At 50.8% G+C, this 16,618-nt stretch overlaps 1 protein-coding gene across 3 annotated transcripts in view; it reads right to left on the reverse strand.

Annotated features, from left to right (window-relative positions):
- Positions 1 to 253: 253 nt before the first annotated feature.
- ksr2 (kinase suppressor of ras 2) overlaps positions 254 to 16,618 on the reverse strand; it is a 51,561-nt gene continuing 35,196 nt past the window's right edge. For all 3 annotated transcript variants that reach the window (XM_086031898.1, XM_086031899.1, XM_086031900.1), the window contains 8 exons: positions 15,241 to 15,310; positions 11,172 to 11,220; positions 8,390 to 8,751; positions 6,393 to 6,489; positions 6,064 to 6,197; positions 5,819 to 5,953; positions 3,329 to 3,458; positions 254 to 1,512 (listed from right to left, as the gene is read on the reverse strand). In XM_086031898.1, coding sequence (XP_085888024.1) covers positions 1,366 to 1,512; positions 3,329 to 3,458; positions 5,819 to 5,953; positions 6,064 to 6,197; positions 6,393 to 6,489; positions 8,390 to 8,751; positions 11,172 to 11,220; positions 15,241 to 15,310 — 1,124 coding nt within the window. In that variant the 3' untranslated portion in view covers positions 254 to 1,365. The remainder of the gene's footprint in view (positions 1,513 to 3,328; positions 3,459 to 5,818; positions 5,954 to 6,063; positions 6,198 to 6,392; positions 6,490 to 8,389; positions 8,752 to 11,171; positions 11,221 to 15,240; positions 15,311 to 16,618) is intronic.

Consider the following 16,618-nt stretch of genomic DNA (forward strand, 5'->3'; position numbering starts at 1 on the left):
GTTTCTGCAAATAATAGGGGATGGATTCACCCCCCCCAAAAAATCAGCGAATGGGTGAAAACACAACTAGCAAAAATTTTGAAATCTGAATAATGCAAGTACCCTTATGATTGCAACATTTAAAAAATGTTTTCCTCAAATAAGCGAGTGAAAAGGTTCCCCCGAAAAAAATCTGCGAATTTGCGTATAGCGGAAATCTGAAAATAATCGAGGATGGCTTATAGTTGAAAAAAAAAAAAAAATTGCAAACAAATGAGTGTACATTGCACCGTTACTTATTTGCAAACAATTTAAAAGAAAGGGCAATTTTTCCTGAGCTGATTATATTGTATGTACGTGTATATCGTGTTGTCCAGTCCCAGTAAAAGAAAAAAAAAAATCACATAAACTGCACATAAAAAGCTCAGAGTCCTAGTTTTTCTTTCTTTTTTCGAGGGAGGCAACAATTTGGATTAACATGATGTGATTGTCAGGTTTTTTGGGGGGTGGGGGGGGGGGGGGGGCAGCCAACAGCTAGTCACAAGACGTGTGATTTAAAAAAAAGCCCGGTTGGTGGACAACGTTTTCCGCCTTAGGTGCAAATCACAAGCAAGTCATTAAAAAAAAACCAAAAAACCACAACAAAGTTAAAGTTTGAAAGAAGACCAGAGAGTAGAGGCAGATGGGATATTTTTGGGGGCGGGGGCAACAGCAAAGGAGAGGAAACCTTTGGGGCAAATTATGCTGTATTGGGACATTTTTTAAATTGACCTACAAAGTCCTTGGTAAAATAAGAAAAAGAATACTTTTCCCCAAAAGAAAATGTGCACCAAACCATATGACATTCTTGCAGGATGTACACTTTTTTTTTCTTGGCGAAACAATGGATAACATTCTCATGTTGTTTTTTTTTAATCTCTTGTACGTTTGAGTTTTTTTTCTCATAGTTGAGCGATTGTTTTTCTCTGCAGGGTGTCTGTCCCTAATCCTTCAGTCTTAACTGAAGCCAAATTCCAATTGTATTTATTTTTTGGTGTCGTGCGGGTATCCCACCCAAAACGCATCATGAAAGAAACAATTGTTTTTACGAAAAAAACTCCATTTTGGCGCTTTAACTGCGTCGGCGTTACATTTCAACGTCCGAGTGGAAAACTTGTCGACATTCATGCGGTATGGCGCTGGCAACCAAAACCAAGGAAAAAAGACAAGAACCCGGCGGCTGTTAAAGCTCAATGATCAAACGCGGGCGGGTGGTCTGGCCGTGGCGCAAAGTCGCTCAGACTTCCAAAAAGGGATGCTGGCCACACTCACGTGCACAACAGTCACATTGGTCGGTTGCCCGCAAAGAATTGGTCAAGGACGGGAAAGGCTGCTTTCGCCGCGCGCTCATTTGACGTACTCGGCCGACTTCCAGAAGTGTCCCGGGTGCGAAAGGCGGCGGTTGCGCTTGGGCAGTTTCTCCAGCAGCTCCACCAACTTGGAGAAGCTGGGACGCTCGTCCTGCTCCAAGGCCCAGCACAGCAGCAAGATGTCCTGAGGCACGCACGCACGCACGCAGACAAAAAAGCGTCAGTGCCGGAGAACCCACCCAAGGGTCAAACGCAGACGGCCCATCAACACCCCAAAACAAGTAGGGTTTCCAACACAGATCGGGGATCCAAAGGTCCCAATTCAGTGTTTGAAACCAGGGTTTGGGTCTCATTTGTGGCTTTCAGGCCGGGTTGAGGCTCTCAAAGAAGGCTTTGAAACAAGCCAAACACACTTTTCAAATTGACAGAGGCGCATATTCGGGTTTTGAGCCGTGGTTTCGCTTTCAAACAAGCGGTAGGGCTTTAAATGAGGGTTGCAAGCCATGCTTTTGGCTGCTTTAAGGGCTTACACGGATTAAGGTCTAAAATTTGGCTTTCAAGTCAAGATAAGAGAGATAAGATAAGGGGCTTTTAAACAAGGTTGAGTTTCAAAGTAGGCTTTCAAGGAAAAAAAAAATAAAAAATCAGGAACAGCTTTTCAAAATAGGCTTTCTAACATGGGTTAGGGTTTCAAATGATGGGTTCAAGTCACGGTTAGGGTTCTAGGAAAGTAAGAAAGAGTTTTGGGGGTCATAGGGTTCTCTTAGGAGTCACTTGCGCTCATCTCACTCTCGTCACGTCCAATTTGGGTTTGGGGGAAAAATTCAATCTTGAATCCGACGCGTGCGCTCTACGAGCGCCCTAGCGAACCCTAGCGTATCCCAGGGACAACACTAGAGTGCGAAAATGCAACCTGAACATCCATCAGACTCCTTTGCATATGAGTTACGCAAATCTGCTTGAAAAAGGGGGCGAGGTTTCAAATTGGGCTTTTAAGCCTGGGCTACAGTTTCCAGCCAGGATCGGTGGCGTTAAGGTGTAAACGCATGGTCAGGTTTTAACCACAGGTTGGGGTTTGGAAAAATAGGGTTCTCAAACACAGTTCAGGGCTCCAACATGAGGTTCCTCAAAGCGGGCTTGAAAGTAGGCTCACAAGACATGGGGGTATGGTTTCAAGCCAGGGTCAAGCTCTCAGAGTAGGCTTTGAAACATGAGTTGTGCTTCTACATTTCGCTCTCAAACCGAGGGCTGGAGTTTCACAAAAGGATTTGGAACCTGGGTCAGGCTTGCAAAGCAGCTTAAGGGTTGCCAACTAGGGACTGAAACACAGGTGGGGATTCCAAATTAAGGTTACAAGACGACTCGGGCGTGACTTGATAGCGACTGGGTAGTAACTCCGTCGTGACTGTGTGGTGGGTCGATAGGGATTTGATCGCGACTCACGAGTGACTCGGTCATGACTCAATAGTGACTTGTTTGTGATTCAAGCGTGACTCGGTGGTGACTAGGCAGCGGTTGGATGGCAAGTCGGTAGTGACTCGGTCAGGACACTGTCATGACTCCAGAGCGACTCAGTAGTGACCGGATGGTGACTCGGTAGTGACTTGTTTGTGGCTCATTAGTGACTCGGTGGTGGCTGGGTCGTGACCGGATGGCAACTCAGTCGTGACTTGTTTGTGATTCAGTCGTGACTCGGTAGTGACTGGGTAGCGACTGCATAGCGGCTCATTAATGACTCAGTCGGGACTCTGCAATGACTCAATAGTGACTGGGTAGTGGCTCATTCGTGACTCGGTGGCGGCTCAGTAGTGACCGGATTAGCCACTCGTTCGTGACTAGTAATGACTCAGTCGTGACTGGGTAGCGACTTAATGATGACTCAGTAAAGACTCAGTAGTGACCGGTTTGTAACTCAGTAGCGATAGGGTAGCGACTCAGTAACGACTGGGTCACGGCTCAGCGGTGAGCGCGCATTTCCCGGGGAGCGAAGGTGGCCTCACCAGGATCTCCTTGCCCATGCCGGCGTGGGCGAGGCCGGGCTTGACGCCACTGCCGACCTGCCACATGATGACCTCCGCCGGCTGACTCTTATAAGGCCACTCGCGGGCGTGCAGCTCGAACCAGATGGTGCTGAAACGGGGGACAAACGGGACAAAGACCGCGTGAGTCGGGCTCGCCGAGGCCCGCCGGGGCCCGCCGGGGCCCGCCGAAGCTCGCCGAAGCTCGCCGAAGCTCGCCGAGGCTCAGGTCACACCGCCGCGCTACGTTTGCGCAACACAGCGACTCGGAAAAAGGCCCAAAAAAGTGTCAAGGGACTTGACACGATCCTGTTCATCTTATACAACCTACTGAAGGGCTAGGGCTTTAAGTCAGGGGTATGCTTTGAAATGAGCCGCGCTTAAATGAAGGCTTCATGTCAGGGTTCAGGTGTCAACCACGAGTTCAAGTTTCAAAGCAGCATTTCAAATGTGAGTGAGCCAGTCACAGCTTCAAGTCCAAACCGAGAGAGCTAAAGGTAGGACAAAGGCGGAAGGTCCATCTGCGCTGCCACCAAGAGGTCAAACGCCCCCCCCACCCACCCTCCGTCCCCATGGCGCTTTTGCATATTCACGAGCTCTCCATTTTTTCTTTTTTTTACCGACTATTTTTATCCCACTCCAGTGTGACTTTCAGAAGCGGACGGATGGGGCGAGGTGGGACTTGTCGGCTATGCTAATTGCACCGCCGCCGTTCGCTTCCTTTAGCGCATCCTCAAACATTTTCTCACTATCAAGCTGGCCAAATGACGCAAGTCGTCCCCTTTTCACTCCGTATGGAAAATGCGGCCATTTTTTGGGGCGACGTGAAGCCAACCAGGCAAGTTTGCACCTTCACAGCCAGTGTCAGAGCCGGAACACAACCTGCGTGTGTAAAGCCCCTTTCACAGCGCCGGCAAAATCAATATCTTTCGCAGCCCCTTGCATCTGAATGAGAGGAATGAAGCCGTCCCAACAAATGTTGTGCTTCCCAACTAGTAACACATAGAGGTGGCCATTCCGTCAGACTGGCGCACCGCTCCGTCGGAACGTCACTGACGGACGCCCGTTTTGCTGAAGACCGACGACACTTTTTCAAAAAGCGTTGACAGAAGTGGATTTTGGTCCGTCAAAGTAATCATCACTAAGCCCGTCTGGCTGACGTTTTTTTTGGGGGGGGCGGCAGACTACCGACAGACTGACCGACCGACCATTACGATCCGGTTCCTTACGACAAATGACGGACCGGCAAAATTCCGTCAAATGTTTTACCGTCACTTTCGGAATGCCAACGGGAGGATCAAGTCAACCAGGCAAGGTTCCATCTTTGGCTATGTAAGACGGGTCGGGCCTTTTTTGGGCTTTGTTGCTATGTTCCGGCTCTTCAGCACCAAGTCGGAATAGGGGGCGGGGGGGGGGGCGAAGTTGCCTTGTTAACCCCCCCTTTTTTTTGTGGTAGTAGCAAAAGCGCAACAATGGCTGGACACCATCTGTGTCTACAGCCCGTTTTACACTTCCTGCAAAATCCAGTAATTAGCCGCCTTTTGGGTTTGTTTGTTTTTAATGCGCCACCGCACCAACTAAATGGCACCCGCACAAAATGAGCAGACGAAGCTTTGTAAGAAATGTCAGAGCCGTAACAGGACTTGTGTGTAAAGCCGCCGCCATTTTGGCCCATTTCTCGTTGTTTCAGGTACAAAGGCCACAGAGGCGCAATGGAGCTTTGACGTCAAACTGGTCAAGCGTAACACGGGCAGGACTTGCCCGCCTCCTTTCCCATGACTTTGCACGACTTTGCTAGCACGTCTATAAGCGGCCGTTACTGTTGGACGACAAAAGCAAGAACTCAGCTCCAAACTTTTCTCCCGACTTGCAGGATTTGACTGTTGTCTTTGCATTCCAAATGTGAAAATGCTCAACTCTTTGCTTTTTTGCTTAGCACCGACACCTTGGCTATGTGAACGCAGGCATGTTTTTTCCCGCCTCGCTCCAGGTCAATTAAGGACATTTTCCAGACGGAAAGAAATTCCCACTTGGCGTCATCCAATCGGTTCAAGACCCCTTGTTCGGACGCCTCACGATCGAAGTCGTTGGTTCGCGCCTCGTTCGTCTTTGCGTTCCGGCCGAGTCGAACGCACGTCGGCGTGAGCCGTAAAGCGGCCGCCAAACAAGCAAAGTACTTTATCCGCTCGATGCTTCCATTAGCCCAACGCTGAGCCGGCCGCATTGACGCCAATACTGCTGTGCGGAAACATTCAACGTACAACAAAAAAATATGACCGCCATCTACTGGCGGTCGTGTGTCAGTTCAATTTTTTCCAAGCCTGAAATTCACAGCCAAACAGCATCAGACCCTGCCCGTGGAAAAAGGGAATCGACGAGCATACTCGTCGACGGCTGGGAAAGGGATCGGGGTAAAAGCTTTAGCGTCTCCCGTTCCGCGGGCGCTCGCTGCGTTTCGGCTGCGCGGCGTACCCGAATGCGAAGACGTCGGACTGCTTGGAGAAAGGCAGCTTATCCTCCTCGGTGTCGGGAGAGAGCTGCCGGATGATTTCCGGAGCCAGGTGGCACAACCAGCCGCTCGGGATCCTCAGCTTGTCTTCTCTGCGACTATGCGACCGAGGGGGGGGGGGGGGGGGGGGGATGAAAAAAACACAACCCAAAAAGCAACAAGGCGCTTTTTGACGGCACCCGAGCGGCCGCGGGTTCTGACCACTCACCTGCCGGCTTGCAGGACCCCCGAGATGGTGAAGAGGCCGAAATCGGTGATGACCACTTTGCCGTTGTCGTAAAAGACGTTCTTGGACTTCATGTCCTTGTGGAGGATGCCTTTGGCGTGGAGGTAGCCCATGCCCTGCAAACACAATGGGGTTGGGGTCAGGGGACCACGCGGCCCACCGAGAGCGTCCTCATTCAATCATTCGGGTTCCCTTATGGGGGCGGGGGGGCCGGTTGAGGTCGGGGGATGCTGCTTTACAGGACAAGTCCAATCCTGAACCATTAAAACAGTCCCACGGCAACGGGCATTTGCGTCGTCGAGTTGCGTTACCTTGACCATCTCTTGTGCGATTTGCCGCGTCTTGTTGGCGTCCAGGACGACCTTGACGTCGCGCACCACCGAGTAAAGCGTTCTGCCTTTGCACAGGCTGCGAGGAGGAGAAAACACACATGAGTGGAGAAGTGAGAGCCCCCGCCCGCCCCCGCCCTCCCCTCCCCAATCGCCCGCCCGCCCGCCCGCCCCTCCCCACCCGCTCACCCCCTCCCCCCCTCTCGCCCGCAGCTGTCAGAGTACACGACCGCAACATTGGATAGTCGGACGGATTGCACTGTTACGCACAGAAAATGCTTTCTATTTGGAGCAAATGTGCTTCTTGCACCGTTGCATGCACATTTTTACATTTGCCGCTTAGCAAATGCAAATGTCCCCATTGTGGGACTAATAACCTCCTCCGACAACGAATGCGAGACGAGAAAACAAGTCAAGAGGAAGAAAATAAAGGAGAGAGCGGCAAGCGCACAAGTGTGGCTGCAAGTCTGCTTGCTGTCCAGGTTGATCACTCCGCGCGGGTTGGGGCGGGGCCGGCGTATGCCGTCGCAGCGTATTCATAGAAAGGTCTGGCACCGGCCCCCGGCGTGCACCCGAGGAGGACCCCGACCCCGCCTGTGCCACGCGGGTGAGCCAAGGAAGGGAAAAAATGACCTCGAGCCAGTGACTCATGCGTGCTAATCGTCAGCAAAAGCCCGGAAGCTCCGTACACTCCACTGTACACATCCGGGGTTATGTAACCGCTCGACACATAATGTATGCGCGCAGCTACGCGTACGCAACCACCATTTAGCTCGACCGAATATGTCGACGACCAATGCGGATGCCAAGCGCGCGGACAGGCGCGACGTGGGGACCGGCGGTCGGCCGTGGGACGACGACCGAGGGGCGGCGCATCGGCCGCGGGGCGTCACCTCCGGGGCATACCTTCATCTTCGCACCGGAGTGCTGGCGTGGGCCAAAACAGCCCTTGGGAACACCTGTGAGGCCGCAGAGGAACCCAGGAGAAGAGCTCAAAAGCCGCAGCCTTGCCTCACCTCACCTCGCCTCGCCTCACCTCACTTAAGGCCAACAGTAAGGAAGAGAAAATGACACGCGCGGCCGAGCGCCAAGGCCAAAACGCATAAGGGCTTGTCTTTGCAAAACAAAGCAAACCCAAAAAACACCTGACTGATTCCCAAGCCTTTGGGGAGAATATTCTTTGGACAGATGCCAGCCAAGTGCAACTTTTTGGAAGGTGACGTCTGCCGTCACTGTAACACAGCGTTTCACAAGAGCAGCCGGCAGCATTTGGGGACTCAAAATTGGCGATGAAAAGCTCCACGATTACATGGAGGGGGAAAAACGGCCTTCCGCCGATGCTTGGGTTTTAGGTTTCCCGTTTTGTCCCGGTTTGGGCGTCCGTCACGTCGGCGCAACGCCCGGCTTCGGCCCTCACTTGGCGACCTCGAGCTCGCGCGCGCTCGGCTTCTGCAGCGGGACGAGCGTCCGAAGCGCATCGACTTCTCGACGGCTTTAAAACAACAACGTGCATACAGAAACGCATTTTTTGGAGCGGCCCAGCTCAAGTTCGGGCATGAGTCCGATTGAAAGGCTGTGGCACGCGGCCTTGCAGGAAAGCCTCCGGTCTAGTTGAACTTGCGAGCGGGCCAAAATATCTCCACAGAGATACACAATACTCGTCGGCGGTTGAAGAAGAGGCCCGACTCGACTCGCGGCTGCCGCCGGCTGCCCCACCGCTTCGGTTAGGGCCAATCACGCCTTGAACGCGTTTGGGATTCTCGGGCCGTTTCGGCCCCAATTATGGCCGTCCGGTAAACAGGAGCAATCTTAGAAGACCAAAGATAGTCGGGCGTTGAAAGTCCGTGGTCGGGAAGGAGCCGCGTCGAGAGAAAAAGGGAGACCCGGCCCCCGTCTTCATGCGCGCGCTTGGCCTTACGGGCTCGCGGCAAAGTCCTTGCATCCGGGATCCCTTACGGGATCCTGGCCGTGTCACCTACCTGGTGATGATGGCCAGATGCGGCGGACTCATACAGGCGCCCATGAAGAGGACCACGTTCTCGTGGCGCGTGTTGCGGTAGGCCATCACCTCCCGCTTGAAGGCCTTCAGCTGGTCCTCGTTGTCGCGCTCGATGTCAATGAGGCGGATGGCCACTTCGCCGTGCCAGCGCCCGTGGAAAACTTGGCCGAAGCGCCCCTTGCCGATCATCTCGCCCATCTCCAGCTGCTCCAAGGGGATGTCCCACTCCTGCAGGAAAATGCTGGTCTGGCTGGCCTTGCGCGGGAAGTTGCGGGCCGACAGCAGCGACAGGTTCATCTCCTCAAACTCGTCGCCCGAGTCCTCGTCGTTGCCCTCCTCGTTCTGAAACGTCACGACTACATTTGGCAAGGCAACTCCACCGGGTCGGGTCCCGGCCAACAGTTAGCAACCTGACATTTGCTCGGCGTGTCCATCGTGATTAGACCCGCAAAAATGCCGTGGCCCAAAACAAACAGGAAGTCTGACGTTTTGGGACAAGAAATGGCTCGGATTCGGCCCCCGAAAACCCCTTTCACTTTGCGACGTCAAATTTGGTCGACGAGTCAACCGCGAGGAGACCTCCGAAAAAAAGTCTCAACGAGCCATGCCACAAAACACGCCGGGCCTTTGCCATTTGGCTTTGAGGCGGAGATTCTGGCCCAGCGGCATTATCGCCTAGAATTATATTTGAAAAATTCTAAGGTCGGCTTCACTGAGCAACATCAAATTTGGTCCATGTGTCAACGCACAGAAACGATGCCGTTTTCATTTGAAGTAGACCAAAAAAAAAAATGGGCCCGGCAGCACCTGCTACTACTACCGCTAACGTTTTAACCTGACCCACCAAAAAGTCTCCCGAAGCCAAGCCAGAAAAACACACAGGAAGTATGGCATTTTCGTTTGAAGTAGGCATTATTGGCTCAATCGCACCTCCAGAATGTCATTGAAAAAATGTACACCCCAAGGTTAGTTGCACTTAGCGACATGACAGGCGGGAGACTGGCGTGTCTATCGTGATTAGACCCACAAAAGAGTCTCAAGGAGCCACGCGGAGGAGGTGTGTGGTTTTGCTTCCACTCTGGCCCGCCAGCATTCTCGAGAATTACATGTCAAAATTCAGACCCCGTAGCCAGTGTTACTTAGCAACATGCATTTGGTAGCCATGTCTATCACGAGGTGACCCATAAAACCGGCAGGATAAAAAAAAACAAAAAAAAAACATCATGCAGCAAAAGTGCACCTTTTTGATTGGAAGTAGACATTTTGGCTCACTAGCATCTCAGCCATTCCCCGTGGTCAGTGTTACTTAGCAACGTGAAATTTGGTACACATGGCAAGAGGGAAAGAAATGTTGCAAGGAAATGGCAAACACGCTTCATTTACTACTCCAGGACAACGATCGCATTTGTCTGGCACTCAAGTGAGACGGAGGCGCTTATGCTGCCGCCTGCTCTTTTTCTCCTCAACACCAACTTGGTCTCAATTTTGGCATTTTAGAAGAGATCCGACACAAGCATCGCTGGCTTTCTCAACCGGCGTGTCTGTTTGTCATCTCAGGTAGAGGCTCCACGAAGTTAAGCTAAGCTCGGCTCCATGCCTCTCTGACAACGCTCAGAGCGAGCCGCGCAAATGAAGCGCTCTCCGCACTCGCCGCCACTACTTTCATTCTCTCGTCTTTCACCTAATCCGCGTCCTTTCGATTATGCGGAAAGGATGCTGAAACATTTTGAGCTACAAAGGCCTTCTACTTTCCTATCTCTAATTGAATCATTTGAGGAGTTCGGGAGGGCGTCGGCTGCTGAGTCGGCAGCCGCCGCCGCCGCGTTGAGCTCAGCTGTCTGCGGGCGGGTGGACGGCGCGGGGAACGCCACCGTTACATTTGTGTACAGAGACCCTCCGTTGAGCAAGGAGGAGACCCGTCGTCTATCCAGATGTTTGTGCGGAGGGAAGCTCCAATGCGTCTCCCGAGCCATGAAAGAGCAAGTTTTGAGCAGGAGCAGTCTCTGCTAGGCGTCCGTCGTGAGTAAAGCAACAAAAAAAGTCTCATGAGCCATTTTGGTTTGAAGCGGACATTTGGTCTCAGTCCCACCGTCTACAATCGTGTATCACAAATGGGCAAGCAAGGCCAGTTGCGCCATTCGATGGACTTCTGGTCCATCCTGAGTAGACCCACCCTAAAGTGGCCCGCTTGCTTTCAAGCGGCCCATTTTAGGCTCGTTTTGGCCATTCGCACGGGCCCTTCAAAATCAAACTCCGCAGAGAATTCTTTGGCTACTCCGATTTCTTTCCTACTCGGTTGACTAAGGACTAAGGAACTCAATTCACAACGCAGGCATTTTGATGCAGCGACGTTTGCATTTCTGCATCTTGGTTTGCTTTGAAAGTTGACTGCAGTTTAAGCCTTGATGGATAAAAAAAAAAAAGAAAATTAGAGAGTTACGAAAGGGGAAAACAGCCAGAGGGGGACCGGGGGAACAAACTGGATGATTCATTCCGATTTGATTTGAAACATAATGTATTGCAAGGGTGAAAATGATCTATTCCAAGAGGCCCGCTGGAATATTATTCAAGGCAATTTCCATGGCCGTTCCCCTAAATATGTCATTCTTCTTGCCGGAAAAAAGTCTTTTCCTTCTCGACACTTCTTGCTTCTGACGCACAATCTACCTGAGGGCCTGAATGATTCCCACTTTTTGCAGCCATCAGACAAAAACGATACAAACACAGTCTAGAAATAGACATTAAAAGAGAGATTGACTCACGTCGGAAGTCGGCTCCACCTCGATTTGAAGCAAAGGGTTTCCCTCGTTGCTGCAAGCACAAACAACTCCTGTCAGAAAAGAAACTTTCTGACACTGCTTTTTGAGCTAAGATCAGGTACCCTGCATCAGTGGATGGTGTAATGCGGCCTGTTAAATTCCTGCCGAAATTGCATTCGATTCCTTGGGTTGGTTCAACCCTGCCCCACTTTTCATGCACTTGACAATGACAACGTGTCGAAAGCGCGTGATTATTCATTCGGCCCCTGAAACTTGTTTGACTTTGGCAACACGAAACGTGGTAGACGTGTCTCTCCTGAGTAGACCCACAAAAAAGGGGACGCTGAAATCAATAAAACCCCGCTCTGGCGCTTGATCGCCGTCGCAGGGCGGCCATCTTGGGAAGATAAGGAGCTGATTTCCTGCAGCGGCGCTGCCCGGGCGCCTCTAATGAGGAGATCCGGCGGGGACTTGTCGGGATTCGCCACCTGGCCATTAAGCCGACATGCTCAGGATGCCGCGGATTGGACATACTCCGCAGAGAACGATTTGATGTGTGCGTGCGTGCGTGCGAGCGTGCGTGCGTGCGTGCGTGCGTGCGCGGCGCCTTTCCTCCTGTTGTGAGAGAGAGAAAGGATGGAGAGATGCAGTCATGGATGCTAGATAAGAAGGGAGGCGGGAGTGGATGGGTCAAACTGACAACAAAGAGGAATACATGAAATACAAATGAATTCAAGTCAGAAATCAAAGTGGCGTTTTTTTCCGAGTCATCTACGTACAAAGTGGAATGACATCCACGGCTAAACTTCTCATGATGGGACGCGTAGAGCGGAAGACGCGACGGGCACTCGTGTCAGTCTGTGGATTGTTCCTTGCCTTCGCGCTCTTTGCTTTCCGTCGACGGTGACGGGCGTGACAAATGAGCGGCCGAGCAAAATTCCAAGAATGCAGAGGGACTGCGCAGCGGGAAAAAAAAAAATATCCAAGCGTCGACCAGCTTCAAAACAAATGCATTGGTCCCTCAGCATAGGGACTTTTTAAATTGCACGTAGCTCCGCTTTACATCGCAGATTTTTCAGCCAAAATAATACCTGCTCCTCACATGCATATTTTGTAGCGGAATTACGTTAAACATACACTCGATATAAAGTACAAGATAAAGATATGCTCCTATGGTGAGTTGGTGGCCTACGTATGAATTTGTGAGCGCGTTGGAAGGCTGGCGCGTCTCCCCCGTTATTACGATTGCAGGGAGACGAGCGCGGGGCGGCTTTGGCGAGGCGTTGGGAATCATTTAGCCACTTGCGTCTGTCCTCTAAGGCGCGTTGGTCTCCAGCATTAGGCAAGGGGCGCCTTTCGGGGAGCCGCCACACTTTGCCAAAGTCAACCTGGATTGCCTCGACTAGAAACGCCTCCAATTTGAAACCGCCAATAACTTTGTGAAACCAGGACTGTCAGCGTGGCTGTTTCAGCTTGGGAGGCATTTCAACAAAAAATCATGTTAAAGAAGATTTCTTTTCTTGACTAATAGTGGGCCAAATATATGAAAAGGTTTTCATCCGGCAGATAATCGCCGGTGGCCAAACGACAACATTGCACAACTGGATTGGCCAGTAAGGGTAGGATGCATATCACTAGGACTGTGTTTATTATTACCACTAGCGTGAGTATATACAGTAGACGTGCGCGTCAAGTTATACTGTGTGGTGATCGAAAGGGGATTGAGTTACTTCTTCTCATTCCTTTTGGAAGACATTTTATTCTTATTTTGAGCTGACTTTCATCCAAAAATCAAGACGTCAATCGACCCATCGCAAGTCGAAGGGTGACGTGATGACCATATGTCAAGACAACAAGCGTTAGATTGCCGCGCGCCTGACGCCACTGCGGCCCTTTTCAAAAACAAAAGAGGACGCGCGACATTATCGGCCATTGATGAATTCCCGGCCGGCCGTCTTGTTGGCTCGCTGACGGACGGCGGCGCTGATCTAATCAACATCTGGGTCGAGAGGCATCGCGTCTCCTCGTCTCCTCGTTTCCCCGCCACCGAAATGCGCTTGGCGTGGCCGGCGTAGCGTGAAGCCCGCCAAGCGCTAACATTAGCCCGCCGGTGCTCGTCTCTCTCGCTGCTCCACTGAGCTTCGCTCGCCGCTACGACCCGGCCAAAATCGCCACATCGGCAGCCGGAAACAGAAAGGAAAAGAAAAAAAACAACAGCAACGAAGGGGGCGGACGGCACTAATGAGGCGCACTTGATGTGTCAATGCTGGAAAGCAAGACATCTTTTGAATCGTATCACAACACCAAAAGGGTCGCATTTCTCAAGGGAATCGACGTATTCCAAAGCTCATTCAAAATTCCCAATTGACACTCTTTCACAGGTCCACATTTAGCATGACCAAAATGTCATCACTGAAGCCAATGATGAAACTCCTCCCGGCACATTTGGCGACTAATTCATCGATTACTCTGCTCGTGCAGGTCACCCGCAATACGATGTTTCACATCCCCCCCAAATTCCGACTTTTTCAATGCTTTCCACAAGATAGAATCCAACTCATCATCGTCATTATCATCGGTATTGTGCCATTTTTATCGAATCCTTCCCCATTCTTCCGTTTCATTCTTGTGGACTATTTGTCTAATTCCCCTTTTTTAGTATTACGCCATTTCCGCATCACAAAATTCCCAAACGATTGCAGGAAAAAAAGAAAAAAAAACGCCAACCCTTCCACATTTCTCCATTTCACACTGGTGTAAGCTAGCGTACTTTGCGGACTAAAAAGCGCTGCCTTTTTCCCACGTTTTGAACCCTGCGGCGTTATGTGATATGCGGTTCATTTGTGAATATTTTACTGACGAGCTTCATGTCGCCAATAATAGTCCGGTCACATCTGACCAATGAAATTGCCAAACATGCCACAGTGGACTATGAAACCTGTCATACTGAATATTCCTATCATCGTAGTTCAGTGGGAGGCATGGATGACAAAATGTTTTCCCAATGTTGGCCACATGTGAAGAGGATGCCGTGACCGCCGTCACCACCTTCCCCCCCCCCGCCCCCACCCCAAAATAACAACACCACAAGAAAAACGAAAAAAAAATCCTCTCCGCAAGGGGCTTCAAAAGGCTTTTGGGCTGCTGCGTGATGAAGAGGACTGCACAAGCTCAACGGCGACTTTGCCTCGCGATCTAAGTGACACCGACGGCGCCGACCAAGAGAGACTGACAACGTGTGGACAGAGGAGTTTTGGGGCTGCTGCTTTGCGAGACTCAAGAAGAAGGCCTTTGAGAGCGCAGAAACAAGAAGAGAAAGATAGCAGATCAACATGGGCGTTGCTGGGAAAAAGGTTTAGCCGGGTCTAAGGTCATGCATTTGAACGACGGGACCGATTTGCCGGTCCAATTTCCGATGTCCGATCTGAAACTCAAGTTCAAGACTCTTGGCTCTAGATAAGAGGCCGGGGGGCCCCGGTCGAGAGGATGGGACGTCCGCGGGCCACTGGGACCGAACACCATCGCGTCTGTTTGCTTTTAGTTGACATTGAATTGAAATTCAGTGACATCCAGGCTTTGATTTCCTCTAGACGGGACAAAAGTTTGTCGGCTGGAACCGAGGGGCAGCAAATGCAGTGAAAACAGCAGGGGCCCCAAAACAGAACCCTGCGGAACACCATACCACAGAGTGGCAGAGCAAGACTACGTATGCGTATCATGCGTATCGTGCGATGGCTAAATGTCAAACATTTGAACTTCTGCTAATCGTCCTTAGTTGTCCACTGCGTTCTACTTCCACGTGTTCAAGATTTTTACCCAGTCCTTCCACATTCCTCCAGTTGACGTTTCTTAACAGTCAATCAATTCCCACTTTTTCAGCATTCCACATTGTCACCCTGCCACTAGCATGTTAGCGTTGGAGCAATTCTCATTAGAAGCAGGAGATGCTGTAAATACGGGGGCAAGGACTAAAATCCGCACTGACTTGAAAAATTCTCCTTTTCTTCAAAAGTTACATTTTGTGCTCGTCACACTTTTTTCCAAAAGAGTTGTTATTTCTGGGCTGACTCACCCCGGCTCGGAGAGGACGGGATGCAGGATGACTTGCGGCGCTCTGCTGGGCGGAGCCTCGGGCGTGACGTCTATGGAAGTAGAGCGCGGGGGAAAACGTTAGCGTTGGCATTAACATAGACATCGATTTTTCCCGGGAGCAGAAATTCCCAAAGTTATTAAGTTGCGCACCCTTTGGACCTCCCGACAAAAGTGGCGCACCCCCTCTTCCCTGCGCAGACCCTCAAAGAAGTGAAAACAAACTCAATACAAATGCTAAAGTTCGAAGATGAGACCATTCCCTGCAGTGGGTCGGCCCTCATTTTCAAGACACGCACCGCCTTCAGCATCCCGACAAAATTGGCGCACCCCCCTTCCCTGCACAGACCAGCCCCAAAAGTAAAGAAGGAAAAACCTGCTCAAATTATTTCGGGTCAAGGCTTTGACTATTCCCGGGAGCAGACGTTCCCAAACATTGAGGCCGCACGGCCTCCAACATTGACGAATTGGCGCACCGCACCCCCTTTGTCCTCACATGGGGCACCACTGGATTTGTGCTTCACCTCCTGCGCACCAATGACTTTGGAGGGCAGGCAACGTAAAGGTTGTGCCATTAGCTTGACTTATTTCATTTTCCCATATTGGAGTGGAATCACAAAAGCGCAGCGGCAAACTAGCTTGTGGCAAATGCTAATGAGGAAAACACATTAGTGGCAATAAATTGTATTGACAAAAGTCAAAGGTATAAAAAAAACAAGCACAGCTAGTCGGACTCTTAAGTGGGCCATTAGCACCAAGGTGGAGGAGTTAGATGGATCGCGCACATTGTGTGTTTGTTATTTATCGCTTGGGCCAAAAAAAACACATCAAGTTGAAACATTTTCAAATCATCAACGCCAATTGGGCCACGTGCACCTCAGCGGGTGTGTGGGTAAAAACAGACATCTCTGGAAATTGATTGTTGTCCTTTTGTTGAGCGTGTAACGGCTCGAAATTTGGTAGGAATTGGGACAAAATCTCGAGAAAAGGGAGAGCGCCATCTTGATGAGTTGTAAAAGCGGGTGCGCGGTGTTTGTGGAAGATTTTCTAGCCAATGCGATGGGTGCCCCACTTCGGACAGGATGTTGAAGAACAATTTTGAGTACATTTGTTTGGACTTTATTCTATTTTGAGAGGGTGCGCCAAGTTCAGGGGGTGCACAACTCTGCTTCGATATTTTCCGATTTTTTATTTTTTAGATTTTCTGAACCTTGACCTCAACTCATTCGATCCCAAAGACATACTTACCGTGTATATGTCTTTTTTTGACAGTCCGGCCATTCGATCCCAGGAGCCCATTTATATTTTTTTCCAATTTTTTTCCAAGTGTTAGGCTAAAAGAGGGTCTGACAATGTCTGGT

The sequence above is a fragment of the Filicampus tigris genome, chromosome 5 (assembly GCF_054856515.1).
Source record: "Filicampus tigris isolate MCC_2025a chromosome 5, RoL_Ftig_1.0, whole genome shotgun sequence".
Taxonomy (NCBI): Eukaryota; Metazoa; Chordata; class Actinopteri; order Syngnathiformes; family Syngnathidae; genus Filicampus; species Filicampus tigris.